Source organism: Myotis daubentonii, chromosome 11, assembly GCF_963259705.1.
Source record: "Myotis daubentonii chromosome 11, mMyoDau2.1, whole genome shotgun sequence".
Classification (NCBI taxonomy): domain Eukaryota; kingdom Metazoa; phylum Chordata; class Mammalia; order Chiroptera; family Vespertilionidae; genus Myotis; species Myotis daubentonii.
In genome coordinates this window covers 1,748,108-1,760,415 of record NC_081850.1, presented here as the reverse complement: position 1 = coordinate 1,760,415, position 12,308 = coordinate 1,748,108, and the positions used below count along the sequence as shown (strand labels likewise).

At 45.4% G+C, this 12,308-nt stretch overlaps 1 protein-coding gene across 2 annotated transcripts in view; it reads right to left on the bottom strand.

Annotated features, from left to right (window-relative positions):
• Positions 1–12,308, bottom strand: part of CENPP (centromere protein P) — a 251,839-nt gene that overhangs the window by 210,669 nt on the left and 28,862 nt on the right. Inside the window, exon 4 of one of the 2 annotated variants that reach the window (XM_059656285.1) lies at positions 7,267–7,355. The exons of the other annotated variant lie outside the window; for it this stretch is intronic. Coding sequence (XP_059512268.1) covers positions 7,267–7,355 — 89 coding nt within the window. The remainder of the gene's footprint in view (positions 1–7,266; positions 7,356–12,308) is intronic. 2 annotated transcript variants of the gene reach the window in all.

Here is a 12,308-nt window from a genome sequence, read left to right as displayed (position 1 = left end):
CAGGAGGCAACAAAATATTTAACAGAACTAAAGGGAAAAACTCACAAAAAAAACAATCATAATAGGGGACCTAAATACCCCATTGAGAACTATGGCTGGATCATCCAAACAGAAAATCAATAAAGAAATATCAGCCTTAAATAACACAACAGACCAAATGAATATAATTGACATTTACATCCCAGAATACCAGATTATATATTATTCTCTACTGTACATAGAACATTCTCAAGGATAAACCATTAGTTGGGACATGAAATTAGTCTTAATAACAAATTTAAAAAGATTGAAATCATACCAAGCATATTCTCTGACCACAATGATTTAAAATTAGAAATCAAGTTCAAAAAGAAAAAGGGGGGGAAAAACAGAAATATCTGGAGATTAAACATCATGCTACTAAAAAACCAAGGGTCCGGCCAGTGTGGCTCAGTGGTTGAGTGTCGACCTATGAACGAGGAGGTCATGGTTTAATTCCCGGTCGGTACACATGCCCAGATTGCAGGCTTGGTCCTCAACAGGGGGCGTGTAGGAGGCAGGTGATCGATGATTCTCTCTCATCATTGATGTTTCTATCTCTCTCTCCCTCTCCCTTCATCTCTGAAATCATAAAATAATATTTAAGAAAAAAACGAGGTCAAAGAAGAAATAAAAATAGAGATCAAAAGATACAAACAGACAAATGAGAAGGGTTGTATGACATGTCAAAACTTTTGGAATGCAAGTAAAGCATTCCAAAAGTTTCATACTAAGACAAAAGTTTATACTTCTACAGAACTAGCTCAAAAACAAGAAAAATCCCAAGGAAACAGCATAACTTTACATCTGGAAGAACTAGAAAAAGAACAAAACCAACCCAAAGTCAGCAGAAGTAATGAAATAGAAAACAAAAAGACTACGTAAAAATTTAATGCAAAAAAAAAAAGCTAGTTCTTTGAAAACCTTAATAAAATTGGCAAACATCTGTCGGCTCACTAACGAAAAAGAGAAAATACTCAAACAAAACCAAAAATGAAAGAGAAGTTACTATAAACATCACAGAAATACAAAGCAAGAAAGAATACTAAGCAAGATCATATGCTACCAATTCTAAAAGAAATAGATAAGTTCCTAGAAAGCTGTAACCTTCCTAGACTGAATCACAAAGAACTGTTAAATCTAAACAGACTGATCAACAGCAAGGAAATGGAAACAATCAATAATCTTCCAAAAAATAAAAGTCCAGGACCAGATGGCTTCACTAGTGAATTCAACCAAACATTCAAAGATTTGATACCTATTCTTCTCAAACTCTTCCAAAAAATTTAAGAAGAGCCAATACTTCCTAACATATTTTAAGAATTCAACATAACCCTAATACCAAAACTTGTCAAGGTAACACACACATACACACACACACACACACACACACACACCACACACACACACACACACACCAATATCTGTGATAAACACAAATGAAAATATCCTAAATAAGATACTAGGCAAATCAAATAAAACAATATTCTTTAAAGATAATGCATCACAATTAAATGGAGATTGTTCCAGGGGCACAGCATAGTTCAACATATGCAAACGATCAATGTAATACACCACATTAATAAAACGAAGGATGAAAATTGACAAGATACAACATCCATTTATGATCAAAAAAATAAATGGGTATAGGATAACAGTACTTCAATAAAATAAAGACCATGTACAACAAACTCTCAGCTAATACATACTCAATAGTGTAAACCTGAAAGCTTATCCTCTAACACAGGGCTGGGGAACATCCAACCTGCAGGCCATAAAAAGCTCGCGAAATCATTTAGTCTGGGGCTGCCTAGGCATGAGGGGTGAATTCATTAAACGTTTGACCAAATATAGCAGGCTAATTTTTAAGTTGATATTTTTGTATGGCCACAAATGATGTTAGAAACATCCAAATGGCCCCTGGAAGAAAAAAGGTTCCCCATCCCTGCTCCAAGATCAGGAACAAGAAAAGGGTGCCCATTTTGACTATTCTTCCTTAAAAATAGAGATCAGGTGCATGAAATTCATGCATGGGGGGGGATCCCTCAGCCCAGCCTGCACCCTCTCGCAATCCGGGACCCATCAGGGGATGTCCGACTGCTGGTTTAGGCCCGATCCCTCTCACAATGGGGAACCGCTGGCACCTAACTGCTCACCTGCCTGCCTGCCTGCCTGATTGCCCCTAACTGCCTCTGCCTGCCTGCCTGATCACACCTAACCACCTATGCCTCAGCCCCTGCACCCAGGACCCAGGCTTCCCTCCTCCAGCCAGACGCAGGCAACCGGGACCTGGGCAGGCCACAGGCACCCGGGACCCCAGGTGGCACCACCTGGGGCCCCAGCCATAGGCACCTGGGACAGGGCGGACAGGGCCCTGGCTTCGTCATGAAGAACATCTGGAATGATGTCCAGGAGACATCCGGTCTATCTGGTCTAATTAGCATATTACCCTTTTATTAATTAGTATAGACTACAGGCCCGGTGCACAAAAATTTGTGCACTTGGGGGGGGGGGTCCCTCAGCCTGGCCTGTGCCCTCTGACAGTCTGGGACCCCTCGGGGGATGTCCACCTGCTGGCTTAGGCCCGCTCCTCAGGGGATCAGGCCTAATCTGGCAGTCAGACAGCCCTCTGGCAGCCCGGGAGTCCTTGGGAGATGTCCACTTGCCAGTGGGGAGCAGGCCTAAGCTGCAGTCGGACATCCTTAGCGCTGCTGAGGAGGCGGGAGAGGTTCCCACCGCCACCGCTGTACTAGCAGCCGTCAGCCTGGCTTGTGGCTGAGCAGAGCTACCCCATGCGGGAGCACACTGACCACCAGGGGGCAGCTCCTGCATTGAGCGTCTGCCCCCTGTTGGTCAGTGTGTGTCATTGTGACCAGTCATTCCCAGTCCTTCTGCTGTTAGGGTCAGTTTGCATATTACCCTTTTACTATATAGGATAGAGGCCTGGTGCATGGTTGGGGGCTGGCTGGTTTGCCCTGAAGGGTGTCCTGGATCAGGGTAAGGGTCCCGCTGGGGTGCCTGGCCAGCCTGGGTGAGGGGCTGATGGCCGTTTTCAGGCTGCCCACAGCCCCTTTAGGGTGAGGGGTCCCGCTGGGGTGCCTGGCCAGCCTAGGTGAGGGGCTGATGGCCATTTTCAGGCTGGCCACACACCCCCGGCGACCCAAGCTCTCAGCCTCTCCTTTTTTCCTTTTTCTTTTTTTTTCTGGGATTTATTTATCTTCTATAATTGAAACTTTGTAGCCTTGAGCTGAGCCCAGGGCCACCAGGACAGGCAGGAAGCTTGGCTTCCTTCATCACCCGGGCAACCCAGGTCTCCTGCTCGCTCCAGCTCCATGGTCACCGCTATCTTAGTTGGGTTAATTTGCATACTCGCTCCTGATTGGCTGGTGGGCGTGGCTTGTGGGTGTAGCAGAGTGGCGGGGTAATGGAATGATGGTTAATTTGCATCGTTCTCTTTTATTAGTGTAGATAGTTCTGGAAGTCCTAGCCAGAGCAATCGGGCAAGAAAAATAAAAGGCATCCAAACTGGGAAAGAAGAAGGAAAAGTGTCACTTTTTGCAAATGATATGATTCTGTATATAGAAAACCCTAAAGATTCCACCAAAAACACTATTAGAAACAATAAAGAAATACAATAAAGTAGCAGGATAAAAAAATCAATGTACAAAAATCCATTACATTTCCATTTACTAACAATTAAATTTCATGGGGGTGGGGGGGATGAAAAAAATAATTATATTTGTAATTACAACAAAAAGTATAAAATACCCAGGAACAAACTTAAAGAATGTAAAGGACCTATATACTGACAACTACAAGGTATTATTAAAAGAGATTTAAAAAGACACAAAGAAATGGGAAGATATTCCATGTTTACAAATTGGGATAACCAACACTGTTTAAATAGCCTTATTACCCAAAGTAATATACAGACTTAATGCAATCACCATCAAAATCCCAATGTTGTTTTTTAAAAGAAATAGAAGAAAAATCATCAGATTTTGATAGAAACACAAAAGATCCCAAATTGCCAACGTAACCCCAAGAAAAAAAAATTAAGCTGGAGGTGTCACACACTCTGTCTTCATGCTATAATTCAAAGCAACAATCATAAAAAAGATGGTATTGGGAGAAAAACAGATACAAAGACCAATGGAACAGAACTGAGAGGACAGAAACAAACCCACTTGTATATAGGAAAATAATTTTTAAATATTTTTTTATTGATTTTTAGAGAGAGGGGTAGGGAGAGAGAGAGATAGAAACACTGATTGTGGGGAGCTGATATAGGGTTAAGCCTCGGACTGACCAGTTGGCAAAGTCACAAACAATTCCCAGCTTAGAAGGCACAGTCCTCTTAGCATAATTAGGCTTGACTTTATGAGGCTCTCTAGATCTTACCTGGGAAGCTAATGGGTTGAGGGAAGGGCAGAAAGTGGCCAAAACAAGTGAAACTCACAAGAACTGTGTAACTATGGGAACCACTACCTTGTTTACCTCTCACTATAAAGTAAAGGCTCAGCTTGCCTTGGGATCTTTTTCTGTGGCCTCAGCCAGGCACAGGGAAGATCCATGGAGACTAAAGAGAGCTATGCTGATCATCTGAACACTGTCTCCGTGTAAATCATTCTCCGCCGACTCCGTCCACACCTTTGGGAACCCCTGGACGACTGGGGCTGGACCCGAGCAACTGATGAGCCCTGACTGGTTTGGCTCAGTGGATAGAGCATTGGCCTGTGGACTGAAGGGTCCCCAGGTTCGATTTTGGTCAAGGGCATGTACCTTGCTTGCAGGCATATCCCCAGGGGGAAGTGTGAGGGCGGCGGTTGATCGATGTTTCTCTCTCATCGATGTTTCTAGCTCTCTATCTCTCTCCCTTCCTCTCTGTAAAAAATCAATAAATTATATTAAGAAAAAAAAAATGAAACACTGATGAAAGAGAAACATCAACATCAATTATGAGGCATCCTGCATGTCCCCTGCTGGGAATCCAGCCTGCAACCCAGACATGTGCCCTGACCAGGAATCAAACTGGAGACCTCTTGGTGCATAGGTCTATGCTCAATCACTAAACCACACCAGCTAAGTCTGGGAAAATAATTTTTTTACATAGGAACCAAAAACATACCATGGAAAACAGAAAGCCTCTTTAATAAATGGTGCTGGAAAAATTGGAAAGCCACATAAAAAGGAATGAAACCAGACTACATTAAAAAAAAAACAAAAAAAAAAAACATTGGCCCTAACTGGTTTGGCTCAGTGGATAGAGCGTTGGCCTGCGGACTGAAGGGTCCCAGGTTCGATTCCGGACGGGGGCATGTACCTTGGTTGCAGGCACATCCCCAGGAGTGGGTGTGCAGGAGGCAGCTGATCGATGTTTCTCTCTCATCAATGTTTCTAACTCTATCCCTCTCCCTTCCTCTCTGTAAAAAATCAATAAAATATATTTTAAAAAACAACAAAAAAAAACATTGGTACTAAAATCATGGAACTTGGTCCTAAGTATTTTTGCTTTTACCTCCCTTGACTGTGAGGATTTTATAAGTCAAGGGACTTACAGTCAAGGGACTTACGGTCAAGGGACTTACAGTCAAGGGAGGCAAAACAAAAATAAATGAATGGGACTATATCAAACTAAAAAGTTGGGCTCAGCAAAAGAAACTGTCAACAAAACATTAAGGCAACTAATCAAATTGGAGAAAATATTTGCAAACAACAACTCCAATAAACAGATGTTATATATTTAACATCCAAAGCAAGTAAAGGTCTCATACAACTGAATACACACACACACACACACACACACACACACACACACATCCAAGTAAAAAAAAAAATAGGTAGAGGGACTAAAAGATAGTTCTCCCAAGAAAACATACAAATAGCCAACAGATATATGAAGATGTACAACTTCACTAGTTATTAGGGAAATGTAAATTAAAACTACAAAGAGAAGCGACCTCTCTCCTGTCAGAAAGGCAAGCAATATCAAGTGTTGGAGAGGATGTGAAGAAAAAGGAACCCTCATTCACTGCTGGTGGGAATGTAAACTGGTACAAGCCACTATGGAAACAATATGGAGGTTCCTCAGATAATTAAGAGCAGAGTTATCATATGACCCAGGAACCCCTCTTCTGGGTATCTACCTGAAGAATTTGAAAAAAAATTATTCACAAAGATATATGCACCCTTATGTTCACTGCAGCATTATTTACTACCAGAGGCCCGGTGCACGAAATTCGTGCACTGGACGGGGGGGGGGGGGGGGGGGGGGAGTGTCCCTCAGCCCAGCCTGCATCCTCTAAAATCTAGGACTCCTCGGGGGATGTCCGATTGCCGGTTTAGGCCCGATCCCACAGGGTGAGGGGCTGAGGGCTGTTTTCAGGCTGACCACACCCCCTTTAAGGTTAGGGTCCCCGCTATGGTGCCTGGCCAGCCTGGGTGAGGGGCTGAGGGCCGTTTGCAGGTGAGGGGCTGAGGGCCGTTTTCAGGCTGGCCACACCCTCTTCAAGGTTGGGGTCCCTGCTGTGGTGCCTGGCCAGCCTGGGTGAGGGGCTGAGGGCCGTTTGCAGGCTGGCCAAGCCCCTCAGCGGGGACCCTCACCCCATGAGAGTATGGCCAGCCTGGGTGAGGGGCTGAGGGCCACCCAGGCTGGCCACACCCCTTCAAGGTTGGGGTCTCCGCTGTGGTGACTGGTCAAGCCCCCCAGTGGGGGCCACAGGGATCAGGCCTAAACCGACAGTTGGACATCCCTCTTGCAATCCGGGACTGCTGGCTTCCAACCGCTCGCCTGCCTGCCTAATTGCCCCTAACCACTTCTGCTTGCCAGCCTGATCACCCCCTAACCACTCCTCTGCCAGCCTGATCGAAACCTAACTGCTCCCCTGCCAGCCCAATGGCCCCCAACTGCCCTCCCCTTCAGGCCTGGTCCCCCCCAACTGCCCTCCCCTGCTGGCCTGTCGCCCCCAACTACCCTTTCCCTAGGCTACAAATTCCATGAGGATTAAGGCTTATATCTGGTTTTGCTCAGAATTTAATTTTAATGCCTAGCACAGAGTAAATGCATAATAAATTTTTATTGAATGAAAGAATAGATATAAAGAATATAGGCTTAAATATAACCCATAAAAATGGTGTCATACTTTCAGATATATTTTGGTATTTATCAATCAAGAAGGGAGAAAAGGTAAACTCAAAACTATAGAGTGAAAACAATCCCTAAAAAAATAAATTTATAAATTATCTTACCTAGATACAAATTCACTTAATTCTGAATATGCGGTGGACTCCATTATTATGTTGAGGTCAGTAATAACGGAAGATAAATTTTCCTTGTCCTAAAATTTAAGAAAAGTTAATGTATCAGAACACAGTCAACTTTTAAATAAAATAAAAAAACAAAAATAATTTTAAAATTTATGAAAAATGAAATGCTGCCACCTAATAGGAAAAGGTAATCTACAGAAGTTTCTAGAAATATTGCCTACTTGTAAAAAGAATAAAACTCAGACCTGGTGCTACATACAAAAAAAAACAAAATGAACTGCAAATGAATTACTTACTTAAATGTGAACAATAAAATACTAGGAGGAAATATTTATTTAACTGGTAACGCAGCAAGGAAGAACTATCCACAAAATGCTAATAGAAAAAAGTATGCAAATTAGATAAAACACTCAAAATACCTATATAAAAATAATTTTTATAAAGAAAGAGCAACCATCGGAAGAAAAACTTTACCATAAACACAACAGATAGGAAAACCGAAAAGAAAAAGGCAAAGCACATTAACTAAAAACTCGAAGGTAAAAGACAATTCACATGTTGATGTACTGATGGTTCTACAACTCTGTGAACATACTAAAAACTACTGAATGTATTCTTTAAATGGATGAATTATATGGCATGTGAATTATATCTCAATGGATCTGTTACAAAAAAGAAAAAAGAAATCCCAGAGATGTGCATGTCTGTTGTTAGTGTATGTGTGGGTGTGTAGATTTGGGCTTTCACACATCAGGACAGGACGATAATCCTATCAGCAGAAAGCGTAGGATTTACTGGCCCTTCTGTTTGTTTGTTTTTGTTTTTGTTCTTGTTTTTGTTTTTTTGGCGGGGAGGGCAGGTCTGGATTCTGTTCAGCCACTAAAAAGCTGACTTCAAGATACTCTTTTCCCACCTCTCTCTGGTCTGTCTACTGTTAACCAGGTCAATCCTCCCCAACTGGTAAACAAGGAAAGGTAGCTGATAAGCTGACTTCACACACAGTGTCTGAGTCTCAGCAGCACATTCACTTCTACCAAGGTCCACTTAACTTCAGTCCCAACTTCTCATTCTTCCCTAAAACCTGAGAATTGTGGGTGTGCCCTGGCCGGTTGCTCTGTTGGTTGCAGCATCGATTCCTGGTTGGGGCACATTCCTGGGTTTCGGGTTCAATCCCTGATCAGGGCATGTACAAGAGACAACCAGTCAATGTTTCTCTCACATTGATATTTCTCTTTCTCCCCTTCCCTCTCTCTCAAATCAATAAACATATCCTCCAGTGAGGGTTTAAAAAAAAAAAAAAAGAAAGAACACTAGCTGGTTTGGCTCAGTGGACAGAGCGTCAGCCTACGAACTGAAGAGTCCCGGGTTAGGTCAAGGGCACGTACCTCAGTTGAGGGCTCCAGGCCCGGTCCTGGTCAGGGTGTGTGCGGGAGGCAACCAACTGATGTGTCTCTCTTACATCAATGTTTCTCCCCCTCCTTCCCACTATCTCTAAAAATCAATGAAAAAATATCCTTGTGTGAAGATTAAAAAATAAAATAGAAAAATACGAAGAAATGTGGGTATGTACATTCAAGAAAGGGGTCCTATTAACTTTTCAAGATTTACATATTGCTCATGAGGCATCCTATATTGGATTCCAGTGTTTTCTTTCATTCACAAATGCCATCAGGTACATTTTGTTTGGAACCTTGTGATACAGAATTTTAATTCAAATTCTAATTTAATATAATTTTCCCTTGGCCAGAGGGAAGCCGGTGCCAGCAGCCAGGGGAAGGAAGGCTTACTCTTGCACAAAGTTTGTGCATTGGGACTCTAGTTTTATTATAACAACATTCTATAAGACAGAAATTACTTAAATTTTCTGATAGCTAAACATCTCCATCTAGTGGAAATTTTGTTTAAAATAAATGTTTTAGTATAGAGAAGGTAGCTGTGTCTTCACCATTGTTTGTTTCTTTAGCAGTCTCAACTCTAAAAATCTGCTTAACATGTAAAAAGGTAAAAACATTTTAGAAGGTAATTGGTACTATCAATCAGAATTTACATGTACATCTCCTTTGACCTAGCATTCTACTAGAAATGTATTTCTAAAGATACACTTAACTTATAATTATACTAGTGGCCTGGTGCATGAAATTCATGCATGAGGGGAGGGGGGTCCATCAGCCAAGTCTGCACCCTCTCCAATCAGGGACCAATTGAGGGATGTCCGACTGCCGGTTTAGGCCTGATAACACAGGGTTGGGCCTAAACCGGCAGGCGGACATCCCTCTTGCAATCGGACCGCTGGCTCCTAACCACTCACCTGCCTGTCTGCCTGATCGCCCCTAACCTCCTCTGCCTGCCAGCCTGATGGCCCCTAACCTCTCTGCCTGCCTGCCTGATCGCCCCTAACTGCCCTCCCTGGCCAGCCTGATATCGCCCCCAATTGCTCTCCCCTGCCAGCCTGATCTCGCCCCCAACTGCCCTCCCCAGCCAGCTTGGTTGCCCCCAACGGCCCTCCCCTGCCAGCCTGATCTAGCCCCCAACTTCCCTTTCTGCCTCGGCCCCAACACGATGGCTTTATCCGGAAGGAAGTTGGACATCCGGAAGATGGCGGGTCAACCTGATCTAATTAGCATATTACCCTTTTATTAGTATAGATAGATTATATAGGATAGGATTGCTTAAATGGGGGTGAAAAGCCTTTTTCAACAGGAGGAGATGCTCTTGGCAGACAAAAATACATAATTCCTATATCTGGACTGATAGCCATCCATATGCACTATATTGCCAAACCAGTCATTAAGAAATTGAACCGCTTTCTTACACCTTACACCAAACAGCTGTTGTCCTTTAAAGCCCTCCTCAGCCCTCATCCTTAGGTTCTGCCTTTTCAGTTCACCCAGATTAGGTTCTTATTGGTTGGTTTCTATGCCAGTCAGCGTCAAAAGCTCCGCCTCCTAGGCAGCCATTGGCTCCTCGCACTTCACCCAGATTTGGTTCTGATTGGTCAGTTTCTATGCCAGTCAGCATCAAAAGCTCAGTCTTCTAGGCAGCCATTGGCTCTTCACAGTTCACCCATACTTGGTTCTGATTGGTCGGTTTCTATGCCAGTCAGCGTCTCCGGGCCTATCTCCAGGCCTGATCAGAGAGGGGGGCTGATCAACAGCCCACGTGGCTGCTGGCGAGATCCGGAGTAAAAGAGAGGCGCAGCTGCTGGCTAGGCCCCAAGAGAAAGAGAGAGGCAAGGGTTGATCAACAGCTGCCACAGAGGCTGCAGATCAGACCCTGCCTCTCTCTCCGGGCCTGAACCGCAGCCCCCTCGGCAGTCAGTGCTGGGTAGCCGTGCCCACAGCGGCGGCAGTCAGTGTTGGGTCACCGGGGTGACCCAGCACTGACAGCAAGATTGACTTCTGGTGTTCGGTCATCCGTTCGGTTGTTTTGGATGTTACGGACCCTGGCTCTATATATGTACATACACACACATATATATATATCCTATCTAATAAAAGAAAAAAAGGGTAATTAACCGTACCTCTGCTACACTTCCCATTGGCTAATCAGCGAGATATGCAAATTAACTGCCAACAAAGATGGCGGCTGGCAGCCACGCAGCTGAAAGGAGCAAGAGGTTTGCTTGCTCCAGTGATGGAGGAAGGTTCCCTGCCTGCCACGGCCCGGCTCTAAGCTCCGAAAGCAACAGCTCCAAAAGCAACAAAGTTTCAATTATAGAAGCTAAACAAACCCCAGATACCTTTCAGCCAGCCGGGGCCTCAGAGCTGGGAGCACCAGTGAAGGCAACAGAGTTTCAATTATAGAAGGTAAACAAATCCAAGAATAAAAAAAAAGAAAAAGAAAAAAAGGAGAGGCTGGGAGCTTCAGTTGCAGGCCAGCCTGAAAACGGCCCTCAGCCCCTCAGCCAGACTGGCCAGGCACCCCAGTGGAGAACCCCCACACTGAAGGGGGTGTGGCCAGCCTGAAACCAGCCATCAGCGCCTCATCCAGACTGGCCAGGCACCCCAGTGGGGACCCCCACCATGAAGGGAGTGTGACCAGCTGCAAACAGCCATCAGCCCCTCACCCAGGGTGGCCAGGCACCCAAGCGGGATCCCCCACCCTGATCCAGGACACATTTCACAGGAAACCAGCTGGCCCCCACCCGTGCACCAGGCCTCTATCCTATATAGTAAAAGGGTAATATGCAAACTGACCCTAACAGCAGAAAGACTGGGAATGACTGCTCACTATGACATACACTGACCACCAGGGGGCAGACGCTCAATGTAGGAGCTGCCCTATGGTGGTCAGTGTGCTCCCACATGGGGGAGCTCTGCTCAGCCACAAGCCAGACTGATGGCTCCAGTACAGCGGTGGTGGTGGGAGCCTCTCCTGCCTCCTCAGCAGCGCTAAGGATGTCCGACTGCAGCTTAGGTCTGCTCCCCGCTGGCAAGTGGACATCCCCCGAGGGCTGCTGGGCTGCCAGAGGGATGTCTGATTGCCAGCTTAGGCCCAATCCCCCGGGGAGCAGGCCTAAGCCATCAGGTGGTCATCCCCCGAGGGGTCCCAGACTGCGAGAGGGCACAGGCCGGGCTGAGGGCCCCCCCCCCCACAGTGCACCGGGCCTCTAATAAATATATATATATACTAGATGCCTATATATATATATATATATATATATATATATATATATATATATATATTAGAGGCCCAGTGCACAAAAATTTGTGCACTCGGGGGGAAGGGGGGGTCCCTCAGCCCGGCCTGTGCCCTCTAGCAGTCTGGGACCCCTCGGGAGATAACGACCTGCTGGCTTAGGCCTGCTCCCGGGTGGCAGAGGGCAGGCCCAATCCATAGGTGCAGCCCCTGGTCGGGCTCAGAGCAGGGCCGATTGGGGGGTTGGGGCACCACCCCGTCACACTCAAGGCAGGGTCGATGGGGAGGTTGCGGCGCGACCCCCCGTCACGTACAGAGCAGGGCCAATCTGGGGGTTGGGGCACTGCCCCCTGTCACACACAGAGCAGGGCCCATCAGGGGGGTTG